Raw genomic sequence first — 13,938 nt, 5'->3', positions numbered from 1 at the left:
CGCACACACACACACACACACACACACACACACACACACACACACACACACACACACACACACACTCACACACTCACTATGTATGCATGCAAACAATCATTTCCCTCCACATGAATGTTATCATGCTCCTCCTGTGAGGTTTTGCAATGTCGCACAAATCTATAATCCGTAACACCTTTTCTTCAATATAGAATCGCAGCCTAGACGACAGGAACTATTTTTAGCCAGGTGACGGTGCGCTCCGCTGGGAGGCGGTGAACCACCGCAACGCCACAGCACATTCATGTGTCAGGAATGATCCAACCACAAGAAAATGCATATTGCCAGAAGTTTTTTTCAAATAATATATTTACTATATTAATTAAGGTGGAAAAAAACAAACAACATTAAAAAAAAACCCACCAGCAGACACCAAAACGCATCAATTGAATGAGTTTTAAAAAGCCCCTTAAGTCATTCAGCAGCCAACAGTAGAAAATGAATTTGCTGAATAGACGACATGTCTAATATTTGTCTTTTTGAGCGTCCATACAGGATGAATTGTAGGACGGAGCTGCATCGCCATCGACTCCTTTCTCACAGACATTTCAACGCAACTTTCCAGCTTGGATGTCTAAATAAAAGACGCAAAAAAGCGGCCGCAGAACAGTTCAGTATTGATAAATAACACTGCACGTGCTAAATATTGAAAGTTGCATCTTCTCTTTGCAGTATTGTGCTTGTTCTGATAGTCACAATAGTTCAGTTCAGTTCAGTTCAGTTCAGTTTCAGTTTCAGTTTGAGTGGAACATGCATAAGATACAATGTAAGGCATCACATATTTCCACTTCTTTCATTACAGCACGTCTGAAAAGGAGTAGGAAGAAGCAGAGCTTATTTAATTAATTAATTATTGTAATTGATCTTTTTGGTAACACAGTTAGTGAATGAAGTGCACATTTGTAGTTGTTTCCCATATTTCTACACAATGTTTGTTGTGCACAGCTTTTTAAAGCGAGGTTTGAAGCATGATACTGTATGATACTGCATGATACTGCATGATACTGCATGATACTGATAAAGCATGTTCCTGTGTCACATGTGCCCTCCCCTGGTGTTTGAATTGTATTGGCGTGTTCTATGGAGCTAGGAGCTAGCAGAGGAGCTAGGAGCTAGCATAACAAACACGCAGGTGTTTTTATGCGGGATTAATTTGTGGCATATTAAATATAAGCCTGGTTGTGTTGTGGCTAATAGAGTATATATATGTCTTGTGTTTATTTACTGTTGTAGTCATTCCCAGCTGAATATCAGGTCACCCCCGGCTCTCACAGCATCTTCCCTATCTGAATAGATTCAACACCCCACTAGTCCTTCACTTGCACTTTACTCATCCACAAATCTTTCATCCTCGCTCAAATTAATGGGGAAATTGTCGCTTTCTCGGTCCGAATCTCTCTCACTTCATGCGGCCATCATTGTAAACAATAGGGAACTTTGCGTATATGTTCAACTGACTACGTCACGCTACTTCCGGTAGGGGCAAGCCTTTTTTTTATCAGATACCAAAAGTTGCGATCTTTATCGTCGTTGTTCTATACTAAATCCTTTCAGCAAAAATATGGCAATATCGCGAAATGATCAAGTATGACACATAGAATAGATCTGCTATCCCCGTTTAAATAAAAAAATGTCAATTCTTGTAGGCCTTTAACAATATCCTGCAGGGTTGGGGGACACTTCATTAGGCACACCTGCACAATACAAAAGGCTGCTCAGCAAAATAATAACACAAACTCATATTCTCAGTCAATCCATGCAGCCAATGTTGAGATCATTTATGCTTGATGAAAACGTAGTGAAGATAAAACAGACTCACATTTGAAAAAAATAAATCCAGAACAAGATTTTAGAGAACGAAGTTCTCGTCCAAAATGAGCTTTGAAGGCCGTCCTTCTGAGCACTCCTTGGAAGGCTTTTAAAGAGTGTGAGCTTATAATGTGACATGTAACCTTCACACACATGCAGCTTGGTCTTATATTTATGATGTTTTATGTCACGCAATGCAGACGACATGGTTTACTCTGCAGAACATGACAAGGACACAGCCGGCACATCCTGCTTTGTTTGCTTTTGTGTCACTTTGACATGGATACAACACAACGATGATGATGATGATGATGATGAGGAGGAGCTGTCAGCTGTGACAAGTTGTTTCCACAAATGAAAACTCGCTGACACTGAAACAACTTCCCCCCTTAAAAGCACAATATTACCATGAAGTGTAAATACTTGCACATATTCACACATTATGCTAACTTGCCTTTCCATTCACATACACACTCATGCTGTTCTGTGTTCATCTGGTCCTACCTTATAATGTATACTTCCTCACACACCACACACACACACACACACACACACACACACACACACACACACACACACACACACACACACACACACACACACACACCTAGACTCAATCCACACAATGTAGACGACTTGTTATCTTATTTTTTCTATATACTATGTTTAATTGTGTTTGTTAATTTACTGCTTTAGGTGAGAACCTTGCATAAGCCTTTTTGGGTTTCTTTTCTTACCTGCACCTATTTCTTATTTCTTATTACATATTTCTCACTACTCATTTCTTGTCTCCATGTTGTTTTTTCTTTGCAACGTTACCTTTTGTACTGTTTATATCAGGGGTCAGCAACCTTTTTGAAAGCAAGAGCTACTTCTTGGGTAGTGATTAATGCGAAGGGCTACCAGTTTGATACACACTTAAATAAATTGCCAGAAATAGCCAATTTGCTCAATTTACCTTTAACTCTATGTTATTATTAATAATTAATGATATTTACACTTAATTGAACGGTTTAAAAGAGGAAAAAACATGAAAAAAATGACAATTAAATTTTGAAACATAGTTTATCTTCAATATCGACTCTTTAAAATTCAAAATTCAACCGAAAAAAAGAATAGAAAAACTAGCTAATTCGAATCTTTTTGAAAAAAAAAAAAAAAAAATGTATGGAACATCATTAGTCATTTTTCCTGATTAAGATTAATTTTACAATTTTGATGACATGTTTTAAATAGGTTAAAATCCAATCTACACTTTGTTAGAATATATAACAAATTGGACCAAGCTATATTTCTAACAAAGACAAATCATTATTTCTTCTAGATTTTCCAGAACAAACATTTTAAAAGAAATTCAAAAGACTTTCAAATAAGATTTAAATTTGATTCTACAGATTTTCTAGATTCGCCGGAATATTTTTTTTGAATTTTAATCATAATAAGTTTGAAGAAATATTTCACAAATATTCTTCGTCGAAAAAACAGAAGCTAAAATGAAGAATTAAATTAAAATGTATTTATTATTCTTTACAATAAAAACAATAAATTTACTTGAACATTGATTTAAATTGTCAGGAAAGAAGAGGAAGGAATTTAAAAGGTAAAAAGGTATATGTGCTTAAAAATCATCATTAAAATCATTTTTAAGGTTGTATTTTTTGTCTAAAATTGTCTTTCTGAAAGTTATAAGAAGCAAAGTAAAACAAATTAATGAATTTATTGAAACAAGTGAAGACCAAGTCTTTAAAATATTTTCTTGGATTTTCAAATTCTATTTGAGTTTTGTCTCTCTTAGAATTAAAAATGTCGAGCAAAGCGAGACCAGCTTGCTAGTAAATAAATACAATTTAAAAAATAGAGGCAGCTCACTGGTAAGTGCTGCTATTTGAGCTATTTTTAGAACAGGCCAGCGGGCTACTCATCTGGTCCTTACGGGCTACCTGGTGCCCGCGGGCACCGCGTTGGTGACCCCTGGTTTATATTATGCGAATAAATAAATAAGTAAATGCTCTGTCAACCCACAATCATACAAATGTACACACACACACACTGTAAAATCATGTTTGTCTATTTGCATACACACATAATGTGAACACATTTGTCTATTCATACACTGTAAAGTCACAATGGCAGATCTACTCAAGGTTTTGCGTGTCGTGGAAAAGTGAGGAACGCAATCCTTTTTGCGTGTCTGTCTTCATAAATATGCAGAATACATGCTGTCCATCAGAACTGGGAGAAGAAGATGCAAATACAATTATTCAGCACACGCAGTGTGATCTATCAACACTGATCACAGTTCAATAGCACTATTTTGCATCTTTATTTAGCACGCCTGAGAAGTGTGACAGTTACAAACAGGACTGTGAGAAAAGAGGCAGCAAAGACAAAGATGGACAGATAATCCTCTCTTCTATGTCTGTGTGGCAACATTTCTGGACTGTCATAAATAAAAAAATATTAGACATATCGTCTATTCAGCAATATCATTTTATAATTGTATAGTTCTTGGGTGACTTATGAGAGTGATTAAAACAAACTGTGTTTTTGTGTCTGCTGGCATTTTGTTTTTTTAAATGATGTTTAATATACATTTCATTTATATATTTATTTTTTCATTTATTTATTTATTTCAGGCAATGACATAAAAAAGTACAAAGTTGACAACACATAATAATATAAATGAATATAGTGCAAAAGGTAATGTATAGTATGTAATGCATGATTGTCCAGTTCTGCCTGAAAGGGAGTGGGAAGAAGATCATTTATTTCATCCCACCCCCAGGATTTCCTTTATTTAACCAGGTAAAACAGGGGTGTCCAAAGTGCGGCCCGGGGGCCATTTGCGGCCCGCAGCTAATTGTTTACCGGCCGCCACACATTCTGGATATGCTATTGCAAAAATAAAAAAGAACATTAAAAAAAGTGGAATGAGGTGAAATCTAACGAGAAAAAGTTGCAACGTTGACACAAAAGCTGCCATACAGGCTGTTTTTTTTTCTTTTGTCTTTCTTTCTTTTTCTTTTTTTGCCATTGCTCAAAAAAAATAATAATTACAAAAAAATCCATGTTATAATGAATTATTTTCAAGGCTCCAATTACTTCAAATATTTCACTTTAAAATGTTTTATGTGGTAAATATTGCATATATTGTGTAGTTGCCATATAAAAACATCAAAGTTTTCTTTGACAAAAGCGCATAAAACAAACAAAATAATAGTTCAAACGTAAAATGGACAGATATATCTGAAGTTGATCTCGTAACTTAAGTGTTGAAAGTAAAAGAAAAACCTAATAAAAATGCATCACTTTATGAGTGGGGCACCTTTTGGATCCCAAATATATTTAGTGGTATTTTATTTATCTTTTCACTGTGATTACTCAAAAATATTAAAGAATTAAAATCAATGGTGTCCTGCATTATTGATATTTTAGGGCTCTAATTACTAAATACTGCATATTTCAGTTTTACTATAAAAAACAAAGGTTTTTTTTGACAGAAAAGCCATAAAACCTTATTTTTTTAATTTTGTATTACTTTATATCAACTTGAAGTTATTATAGAGATTTACTGTAAGTGTTAAATAATTTAAAAACAATAAATAATTTAACTTATTTTTAACATTTTAATGACTGAGACCCTTTATGGTACCCGGGACCCCTAAAGGTAAAATAAAAAAAATAAAAATCCATATATTTTGTTATGGTTTGAAAATGAAAAATATCTAAATGGCCCCCACATGCTTTAATTTTTCTGTGTGCGGCCCTCAGTGACAAAAGTTTGGACACCCCTGAGGTAAAGACTCGTTGAGATTAAAATCTCTTTTTCAAGAGCGACCTGGCAAAGAGGGCGGCACAAACAAAGTAATTACCACCAGACAGTACAACAGCAGTCATACCACAACAGCTCAAAAGTAATTTCAAACGATGAAGTAATAATTCAATTTAAAAGCAAGTACATTGCCCAAGAGAACTGGCTTCTCCATCTTTTAAAATGGACTTAAAGTCTCACAAAGTGATCAATTCTGGTAGCCTTAGATCTTTCTGGATGTCAGTCCATGACCAGGGAGCAGCAGAACTGAAGGCTTGTTTACCAAGTTCTGTGTTGGCTCTAGGAAGCAACATGTGGAGGACATCCTGTAATGACTGGAGTCTACACACTAAGGAGCACAGATAGGTGGGCACAAGTCCAAGAAGACATTTATATATAAAAACTATCCATGGAGAAAGTCTTTAGGTAGTTAAAGATGGACAGTTTGCATACAAAGTGCAGTGGTGGACAAGCAGTAATAAAAGGTAAGGCACGGTCATATACAGTGTCTAGTTTCTGCAAGTAAGTAGTAGGTGCATTCATAAAAAGCAAGTCTCCATAATCAATTAAAGGAATAAAGGTGGATGAGATCAGATATTTCCTAACTTTTAGGGAAAAACAAGATTTATTTCTAAAAAAGAAAGCAAATGTGATTTTAAGCTTAGAGACAAGCTTTTCTATGTGAGCTTTAAAAGACAATCTCTCATCAATAATAATTCCTAAGTACTTATATGTTGTGACCAACTCAAGCTCCACCCCATTAGTAGTCGATATTTTAGGGACGTTCAATGGCAGCCGTTTGCCATTTGAGAATAACATCACCTTGGATGTGTCTGCATTTAGCACTGTGGCCTAAGTTGGGTCAGCTGGCACTGAACAACATCAAAAGCAGACTGCAAGAGTTCGAGGGTTTGCAGTGCAGAGGAGGATGAACAATATAATGTATGACCGCATCAGCTGCATGGAAATGGAACGAAGGAGATATAATATTAACATGTCTCCTATGAGTAACTTCTTGCAATATGCATTTTCTTTGGTATGGACTGTGGAGCGCCCACCCACTCGCAGTTAGTGGCAGCCGCTCCCTTGAACGCAACTACAGCGCTCTAAAAAGTGGGTTGCTTTTCAATTGTTACACAGTCTTAGTAGATCACACGCAACACGTCCACTAAGAGTACCGTATTTTCTGGACTGTAAGGCGCACTTAAAATCGTTTTTTCCCCTCAAAACTTGACAATGCGCCTTATAACCCGGTGCGCCAAATATACGGAAAAATTCTGGTGTTGCTTACCGACTTCGAAGCAATTTTATTTGGTACATGGTGTAATGATAAGTGTGACCAGTAGATGGCAGTCAAACATAAGAGATATGTGTAGACTGCACTATGATGGCAATATGACTCAAGTAAACAACACCAACATTTTATATGTTCCATTGAAAATATAGAACATTACACACGGCGCTCAAAAATCGATCAAAATGTTTTAGTAGGACTTTGGTAAGCTATGAAGCCACACCACTTGATGGATTGTACTGTGCTTCAACATAGGAGTATTATTATGCTGTGTGTATAAGGTAAGACATATTATCTGCTGTTTTGTTTCACTATATTATGCAAAAGCAACTTTTCTTACCTTCTGGTACCTGCTGATCTGTATTTGGGATCTGCATTAATCCTGAAAAATTGCGCGCATCCACCTTTGTAGTCCGTGTCGACCCGTAGTGGATAAGCTTCTTCTTTTTCTCTATCTTCTTGTTATGTGACATTCATGTTGTCATTTCTAATATAAAGTAGTGTAAAGTTCTTACTTATATCTGTCAGTAAACTCACCATGAAAGCACTAAAACATACCGGTGTAGTGACTTGACATTATTCACCCAAGGAACTTTACTTATTATAGAGTTCCGGTCACGGGACACATTTCGGGCGTTGTTGTTGCACTAGTGAGCCACGGATGAGGAGATGCTGCTCCGTTATTGATTGAAGTAAAGTGTGAATGTCATTAAAACAGTTAGCGCCATCTTTTGACACTTCTTCTACTCCCGTCCTTGCACGCTACACCGCTACAACAAAGATGACGCTGTCCAAGTGGAGGCACGTAGATAAGAGCGCCCACAAAAGGGTGCATCCTGAAGAGACTGTCAGAAAGTGAGTTGAAGATGATGTGTAAAACATCATCCATGCAACATTTTGAAGCAGCATTACATGTTCTGTAGACCACAAGGAAGTCTTTTACTTTTAGAAAAAAAAAATACAAATGTGACTCCTTTAATGCGCCTTATAATCTGGTGTGCCTTATATATGAAAAAAGATCGAAATAGAGCATTCATGGGCAGTGCGCCTTATAATCCGGTGCGCCCTATGGTCCGGGAAATACGGTACATGCTATTTTATCATTGCACACGCTGTTTAGCCCATGGTACTTGGATCTTACTAAATCATGTCCATAATGTTCTCTTTTTTGAACACTACATGCATGAGTTGACCAAATATTTATTTTATTCAGACAAGGAATATATTAGTAAATATAATCCATCTGACAAGATGATAAATTCCACTAAAGATCCTCGAAGTGGTGAACCGTCTTCTACTTTCATCAATCAACTACTGCAACCTACTAATAAAAGTCTCCATCAGTCAACTTGAGACCAAAATGAAAAAAAGGTTGTAATCAGGCAGTGTTTTAGTCGGCTTACCTGTTGTAGATGTCATCATCCTCCCCTCCCCAGCCCCAGTACTCATTGGGGAAGCCATTGATCTTCAGAAACTGTTTTCTACTGAGGCCCGACACTCCCCCGAAGTAGCTGGCGTAGGGCAGCCTGCAATAGAAGACAACACTGTTATGGGGGCTCATGTGTCCTGCACTTCTTCAAAAAGCAGTTATTGTCCCCTGTGACGTTGAAAAGGGACCTATTGTGCAAAACCGACTCTTCTTACCTATTGGTACCGGATTTTTGCTTATTTGGATTCTGCATGAGTCCCAGAAATGTTCAATCATACCATGGAGGCATGGTGGAGATATGTATGAAACAATCTTGCCTTCCTTCATACTTCCTCCAAACTAACTGTTTGGAATATTCCCAATTTACCTTCTCAGAGGATACCTCCATATATGGTCGAGATTTACCGTATTTTCTGCACCATAAGCCGCCCCGTGTTGTAAGCCGCACCTTCAATGAACGGCATATTTCAAAACTTTGTTGACCTATTAGCCGCCCCGTGTTATTAGCCGCACCTACGCTACGCTAAAGGGAATGTCAAAAAAACAGTCAGCTAGGTCAGTCAAACTTTAATAATATATTAGAAACCAGCGTTCTAACAACTCTGTTCACTCCCAAAATGTAATGTGCAAATGTGCAATCACAAAAATAGTAAGACTCAAAATAGTGCAGAGCAATAGCAACATCAATAACTCAACGTTGCTCGAACGTTAATGTCACACAACACACAAAATAAACATTTAAAGCTCACTTTCTGAAGTTATTCCTCATCCACAAATCCCTCGAATTCTTCTTCTTCTTTGGCGTGCTTCACTTGTTTTTGACACCATCTGTGATGTGGACGCGCATGCAGTCGTGGATCAACAGGGACGGAGCTGCGTGAAAAAAGTCACCCGGTGTCTTCGCTCATCTTTTCTTCATCCATCCATCCCTTCCAGTTAGCTTTTATGATGACGCCGGCTGGAAAGTTCTCTTTTGGCAAGGTCTTCCTTTTGAATATCACCGTGGGTGGAAGTTTCTGGCCGTTAGCATGGCAAGCTAACGGATATTCACCGTACGTGTTCCCGTTGTATCCACAGTGCGGTTCACATGAATATCAAAAGTCAGTGGAACCTTGTACGCGTGTCTCTTAGTAGGAGACATTTTGTGGTCTTTACAGAAACACACAAATTGTCATGTCTGTGTTAATAATGTTTTTGTTTTGCTTGGGTTTTGGGCTCTTTTTTTAGTTCCTGGTTGCACTTCCTTGTTTGGTTTGGTTTCCATGGTCACCCATTAGTTTTCACCTGTCTTGTCACGCACCTGTTTCACATCCTCATGTCACGCACCTGTCTCACGTTTTCACTAATCATGTCAGCAGTATTTAAGGCCATTGTTGCCAGGCAGTCACTCTGTTCACCCTCATGATCCATGCTGCTCTTCCTTTTGCCCCTCTTGTCATGTCAAGTAAGTTTTGTTATTGTTCATAGTTTTTTGCCTTTGTGCTAGTGTTTTGTTTTCATAGTCTAGTTTTGTACTTCCGCCATTGTGCGCGCCTTTTGTTTATCCCCTTTTGAGCCTTTTTGAGTTAATATATTAAACATGTCCTCACCTGCACGCCACGTTTGGTCCAATTCCTTTGCACCACGGGAGAACAAACCACGCCACAGACCAAGTCTTGACACAAATGAAATGAAACGTAATATCCGCGCGCTTCTTCTTCTACGGGGGCGGGTGCTCACCTTGGCGGTTGCTTACAGTAGAAGAAGAAGCGCTTCCTCTTCTATGGGGAAAAAAGATGGCGGCTGTTTACCGTAGTTGCGAGACCTAAACTTTATGAAAATAAATATTAATATTAATCCATATATAAGGCGCACCGGGTTATTAGCCGTACTGTCAGCTTTTGAGAAAAATTGTGTTTTTTAGGTGCGGCTTATGGTGCGGAAAATACGGTACCCAAAGAGCTTTGCGGGAGTCTGCCATTGTAGGTCTGTAAAACATCATCTATGCAAAGAACCACCATTACATGTTATGTAGATCACAAGGAAGTCTTTTAAATGTAGAAAAAAAAAAATCATAATAATATAACCCCTTTAAAATTAAAAATGAATGTAACGCGTTGGAATGGCGACAAGTCAAAGACTCACGCCAGGCGGAAATCGGCCATTGAGGCTGATCAATGTCCCTTTATACCAGGAATGCCTACACTTTTTGGCTCCCAGGGCCAAAGTTAAAATGTGCCATGTTTTTCATACATAACATACACCGCATTATAAGGCGCATTAAAGGAGTCATATTATTATGATTTTTTTCTAAATGTAAAAGACTTCCTTGTGGTCTACATCAGTGGTCCCCAACCTTTTTGTAGCTGCGGACCGGTCAACGCTTGAAAATTTGTCCCACGGACCGGTGGGGGGGGTATTTAAAAAAAATAAAAATAAAACATTTTTTATTTTATTTATTTTTTTACATAAATAAATACAATCATGTGTGCTTACGGACTGTATCCCTGCAGACTGTATTGATCTATTTTGATATATAATGTATATATTGTGTTTTTTATGTTGATTTCATTAAAAAAAAAAAAAAAAAAATATTTTTTTTTTTTTTTTTTAAATTTCTTGTGCGGCCCGGTACCAATCGGTCCGCGGACCGGTGGTTGGGGACCACTGGTCTACATAACATATAATGGTGCTTCTTTGCTCAAAATGTTGCATAGATGATGTTTTACACATCATCTTCAACTCACTTTCTGACAGTCTCTTCAGGTCTTATCTACGTGCCTCCACTTGGACAGCGTCATCTTTGTTGTAGCGGTGTAGCGTGCAAAGGACGGGAGTGGAAGAAGTGTCAAAAGATGGCGCTAACTATTTTAATGACATTCACACTTTACTTCAATCAATAACGGAGCAGCATCTCCTCATCCGTGGCTCACTAGTGCAACAACAACGCCCGAAATGTGTCCCGTGAAAAACCGTCCCACCGGAACTCTCTAATAACTAAAGTTCCTTGGGTGGATAATGTAAAGGCACTACACCGGTATGTTTTAGTGCTTTCATGGTGAGTTTATTGACAGATATAAGTAAGAACTTTACACTACTTTATATTAGAAATGGCAACATGAATGTCACATAACAAGAAGATAGAGAAAAAGAAGAAGCTTATCGACTACGGTATCGTCACAGACTACAAAGGCGCAATTTTTCAGGACTTATACAGATCCCAAATACAGATCAGCAGGTACCAGAGGGTAAGAAAAGTTAGTTTTGCATAATATTGTGAAACAAAACGCCAGATAATATGTCTTACCTTATACACACAGCATAATAATACTCCTATGTTGAAGCACAGTACAATCCATCAAGCGGTGTGGCTTCATAGCTTACCAAAGTCCTACTCAAACATTTTGATAGATTTTTAATGTAATGTTCTATATTGTCAATGGAACATATAAAATGTTGGTGTTGTTTACTTGAGTCATATTGCCATCACATTGCAGTCTACACGTATCTCTTATGTTTGACTGCCATCTACTGGTCACACTTGTCATTACATAATGTACCAAATAAAATTGATTCGAGATCGGGAAGCAAAACCAGAATTATTCTGTAATTATAAGGCGCACTGTCGAGTTTTGAGAAAAAAAAAGGATTTTAAGTGTGCCTTATAGTCCGGAAAATACGGTAAGTTATTTAATTTTGTGCAAATAACGTGGACAGATAATAACTGGTTCACTTTGCACATGATTGACAGCACGCAGCAGCTGACCAATCAGCAGTCAGTTGCGAGATAAGACTAAGTTGGCCTCCACAAAGCAATATGAGTCACAAACAAGTAAGACAAATAAAACATCCACACTACTTTTCCACTTAAATGTTATGATGTTGTGCAAAGGAGAAAAGAACGCAAATTGCCACAAAAGTGTTTGTGATCCCTGAGAGTGCAAAGACTTAAATATTGTCCCTGGCCCAAGGTAAATATCAACTAAATCATAACGCAATCTTGAAAAACGAAAGTCAAGTTATTTATTAGTTATTTACATTCAGATAATTTTGGTATTTTCTACAAAAAATAAAATACCATTCCTATTATTTCAACAGCTGCATCTCTTCTAATCCCTTTAAATGCACAGTGCAAAGAATCCTGCTCTTGTAAATATTTGCTAGTGAGCAGCTCTCACTACACGCAGCATTAGCATTAGCATTAGCATTAGCTTCAAATGCCAACACATTGAGACAGACGTGTGTAAACAATAATAAATAATAATAATAATCAATCAATCAATCAATCAATGTTTATTTATATAGCCCTAAATCACAAGTGTCTCAAAGGGCTGTACAAGCCACAACGACATCCTCGGTACATAGCCCACATATATAATAGATTTTATTTGTAAAAAGCACTTTACATTGAGTAAACAACCTCAAAGTGCTACAGTGTATTTAAAAAAAGAAAATAAAATAAAAATATATATTAAAAAATAAAATAAAATAAAAACTAGAACAGCAAAATAGCTAAAACTAGTATGCATATATCTAAAAAAAAGTTTTTTTAAAAAAAAGTAAGGGTTTTTAAGCCTTTTTTAAAAGCATCCACAGTCTGTGGTGCCCTCAGGTGGTCAGGGAGAGCGTTCCACAGACTGGGAGCGGCGGAGCACAAAGCCTGGTCTCCCACAATAATAAACAATAATGGCACAGTAATAGTCAACAATGCTAAATATGAACAACAACCACAAAAAGTAACATTTTACAATGAAAAGAGTCCAAATATAATAAAGCAAGGTAACACAAAGCATATTCTTTAGCGCCTCACCTGAAGCCAAACTTGTCCATGGCGATGGCGAAGTGTCTGGGCTGCTCGTAGCAGTGGTAAAGGTTCCGGTCGTCCATGGGGATCAAATCCACGTCGCTGAAGATGAAGCAGTTATAGTCGCCGTCCTTCAAGGCCTCCGTGTAGCCAACATTTAGCAGCTTGGCGCGGTTGAACGTGTCCTCGCCCAACTAATGAAACACACAAACATCAACTGTTGAGCACCTTGCAATCATTTCTGCTTTCCTATTCCAATATTAATATAAGTAAATATTGTTATTATCATCACAGGGGAGTCCCGACCTTTCCCAAAAATGTGCGGTTGATATTCTTCATTTTTGTTTGGCTTCTGAAACACCATCAAACCTTTGTAGGTCCAGATGTGGTAAGCAGTGACATATAATACAAATATGAGTGCATATATAAATAATAATATAATAATTATTATAGTTATACATGTTAATATTATATTTCATGAAAAACAGCCTACACCACTGCAATAAAATACAAACTACAAAAGCAGTGAAGTTGTCACGTTGTGTAAATGCTAAATAAAAAGAGAATACAACAAATCCTTTTCAACTTATATTAAACTGAATAGACTGCAAAGACAAGATATTTCATGTTCACACTGACAAACTTTGGTAGTTTTTGCAAATATTAGCTCATTTGGAATTTGATGGCTGCAACATGTTTAAAAAAAGCTGGCACAAGTGGCAAAAAAGAGTGAGAAAGTTGAGGAATGCTCATCAAACACTTATTTGGAACAT

The 13,938-nt window shown here is 37.2% G+C and overlaps 1 protein-coding gene across 3 annotated transcripts in view; it reads right to left on the bottom strand.

Moving 5' to 3' along the window:
- The window catches only part of b4galt2 (UDP-Gal:betaGlcNAc beta 1,4- galactosyltransferase, polypeptide 2), a 125,056-nt gene that overhangs the window by 17,286 nt on the left and 93,832 nt on the right, over positions 1–13,938 (bottom strand). For all 3 annotated transcript variants that reach the window (XM_062023695.1, XM_062023698.1, XM_062023697.1), the window contains exons 5-6: positions 13,172–13,359; positions 8,357–8,479 (exon numbers count right to left, since the gene is read on the bottom strand). In XM_062023695.1, coding sequence (XP_061879679.1) covers positions 8,357–8,479; positions 13,172–13,359 — 311 coding nt within the window. The remainder of the gene's footprint in view (positions 1–8,356; positions 8,480–13,171; positions 13,360–13,938) is intronic.

The sequence above is a fragment of the Entelurus aequoreus genome, linkage group LG16, assembly GCF_033978785.1.
Source record: "Entelurus aequoreus isolate RoL-2023_Sb linkage group LG16, RoL_Eaeq_v1.1, whole genome shotgun sequence".
Taxonomy (NCBI): domain Eukaryota; kingdom Metazoa; phylum Chordata; class Actinopteri; order Syngnathiformes; family Syngnathidae; genus Entelurus; species Entelurus aequoreus.
Note: the sequence above shows the minus strand (reverse complement) of the source record. Positions and strands in the feature narration are given on the sequence as shown.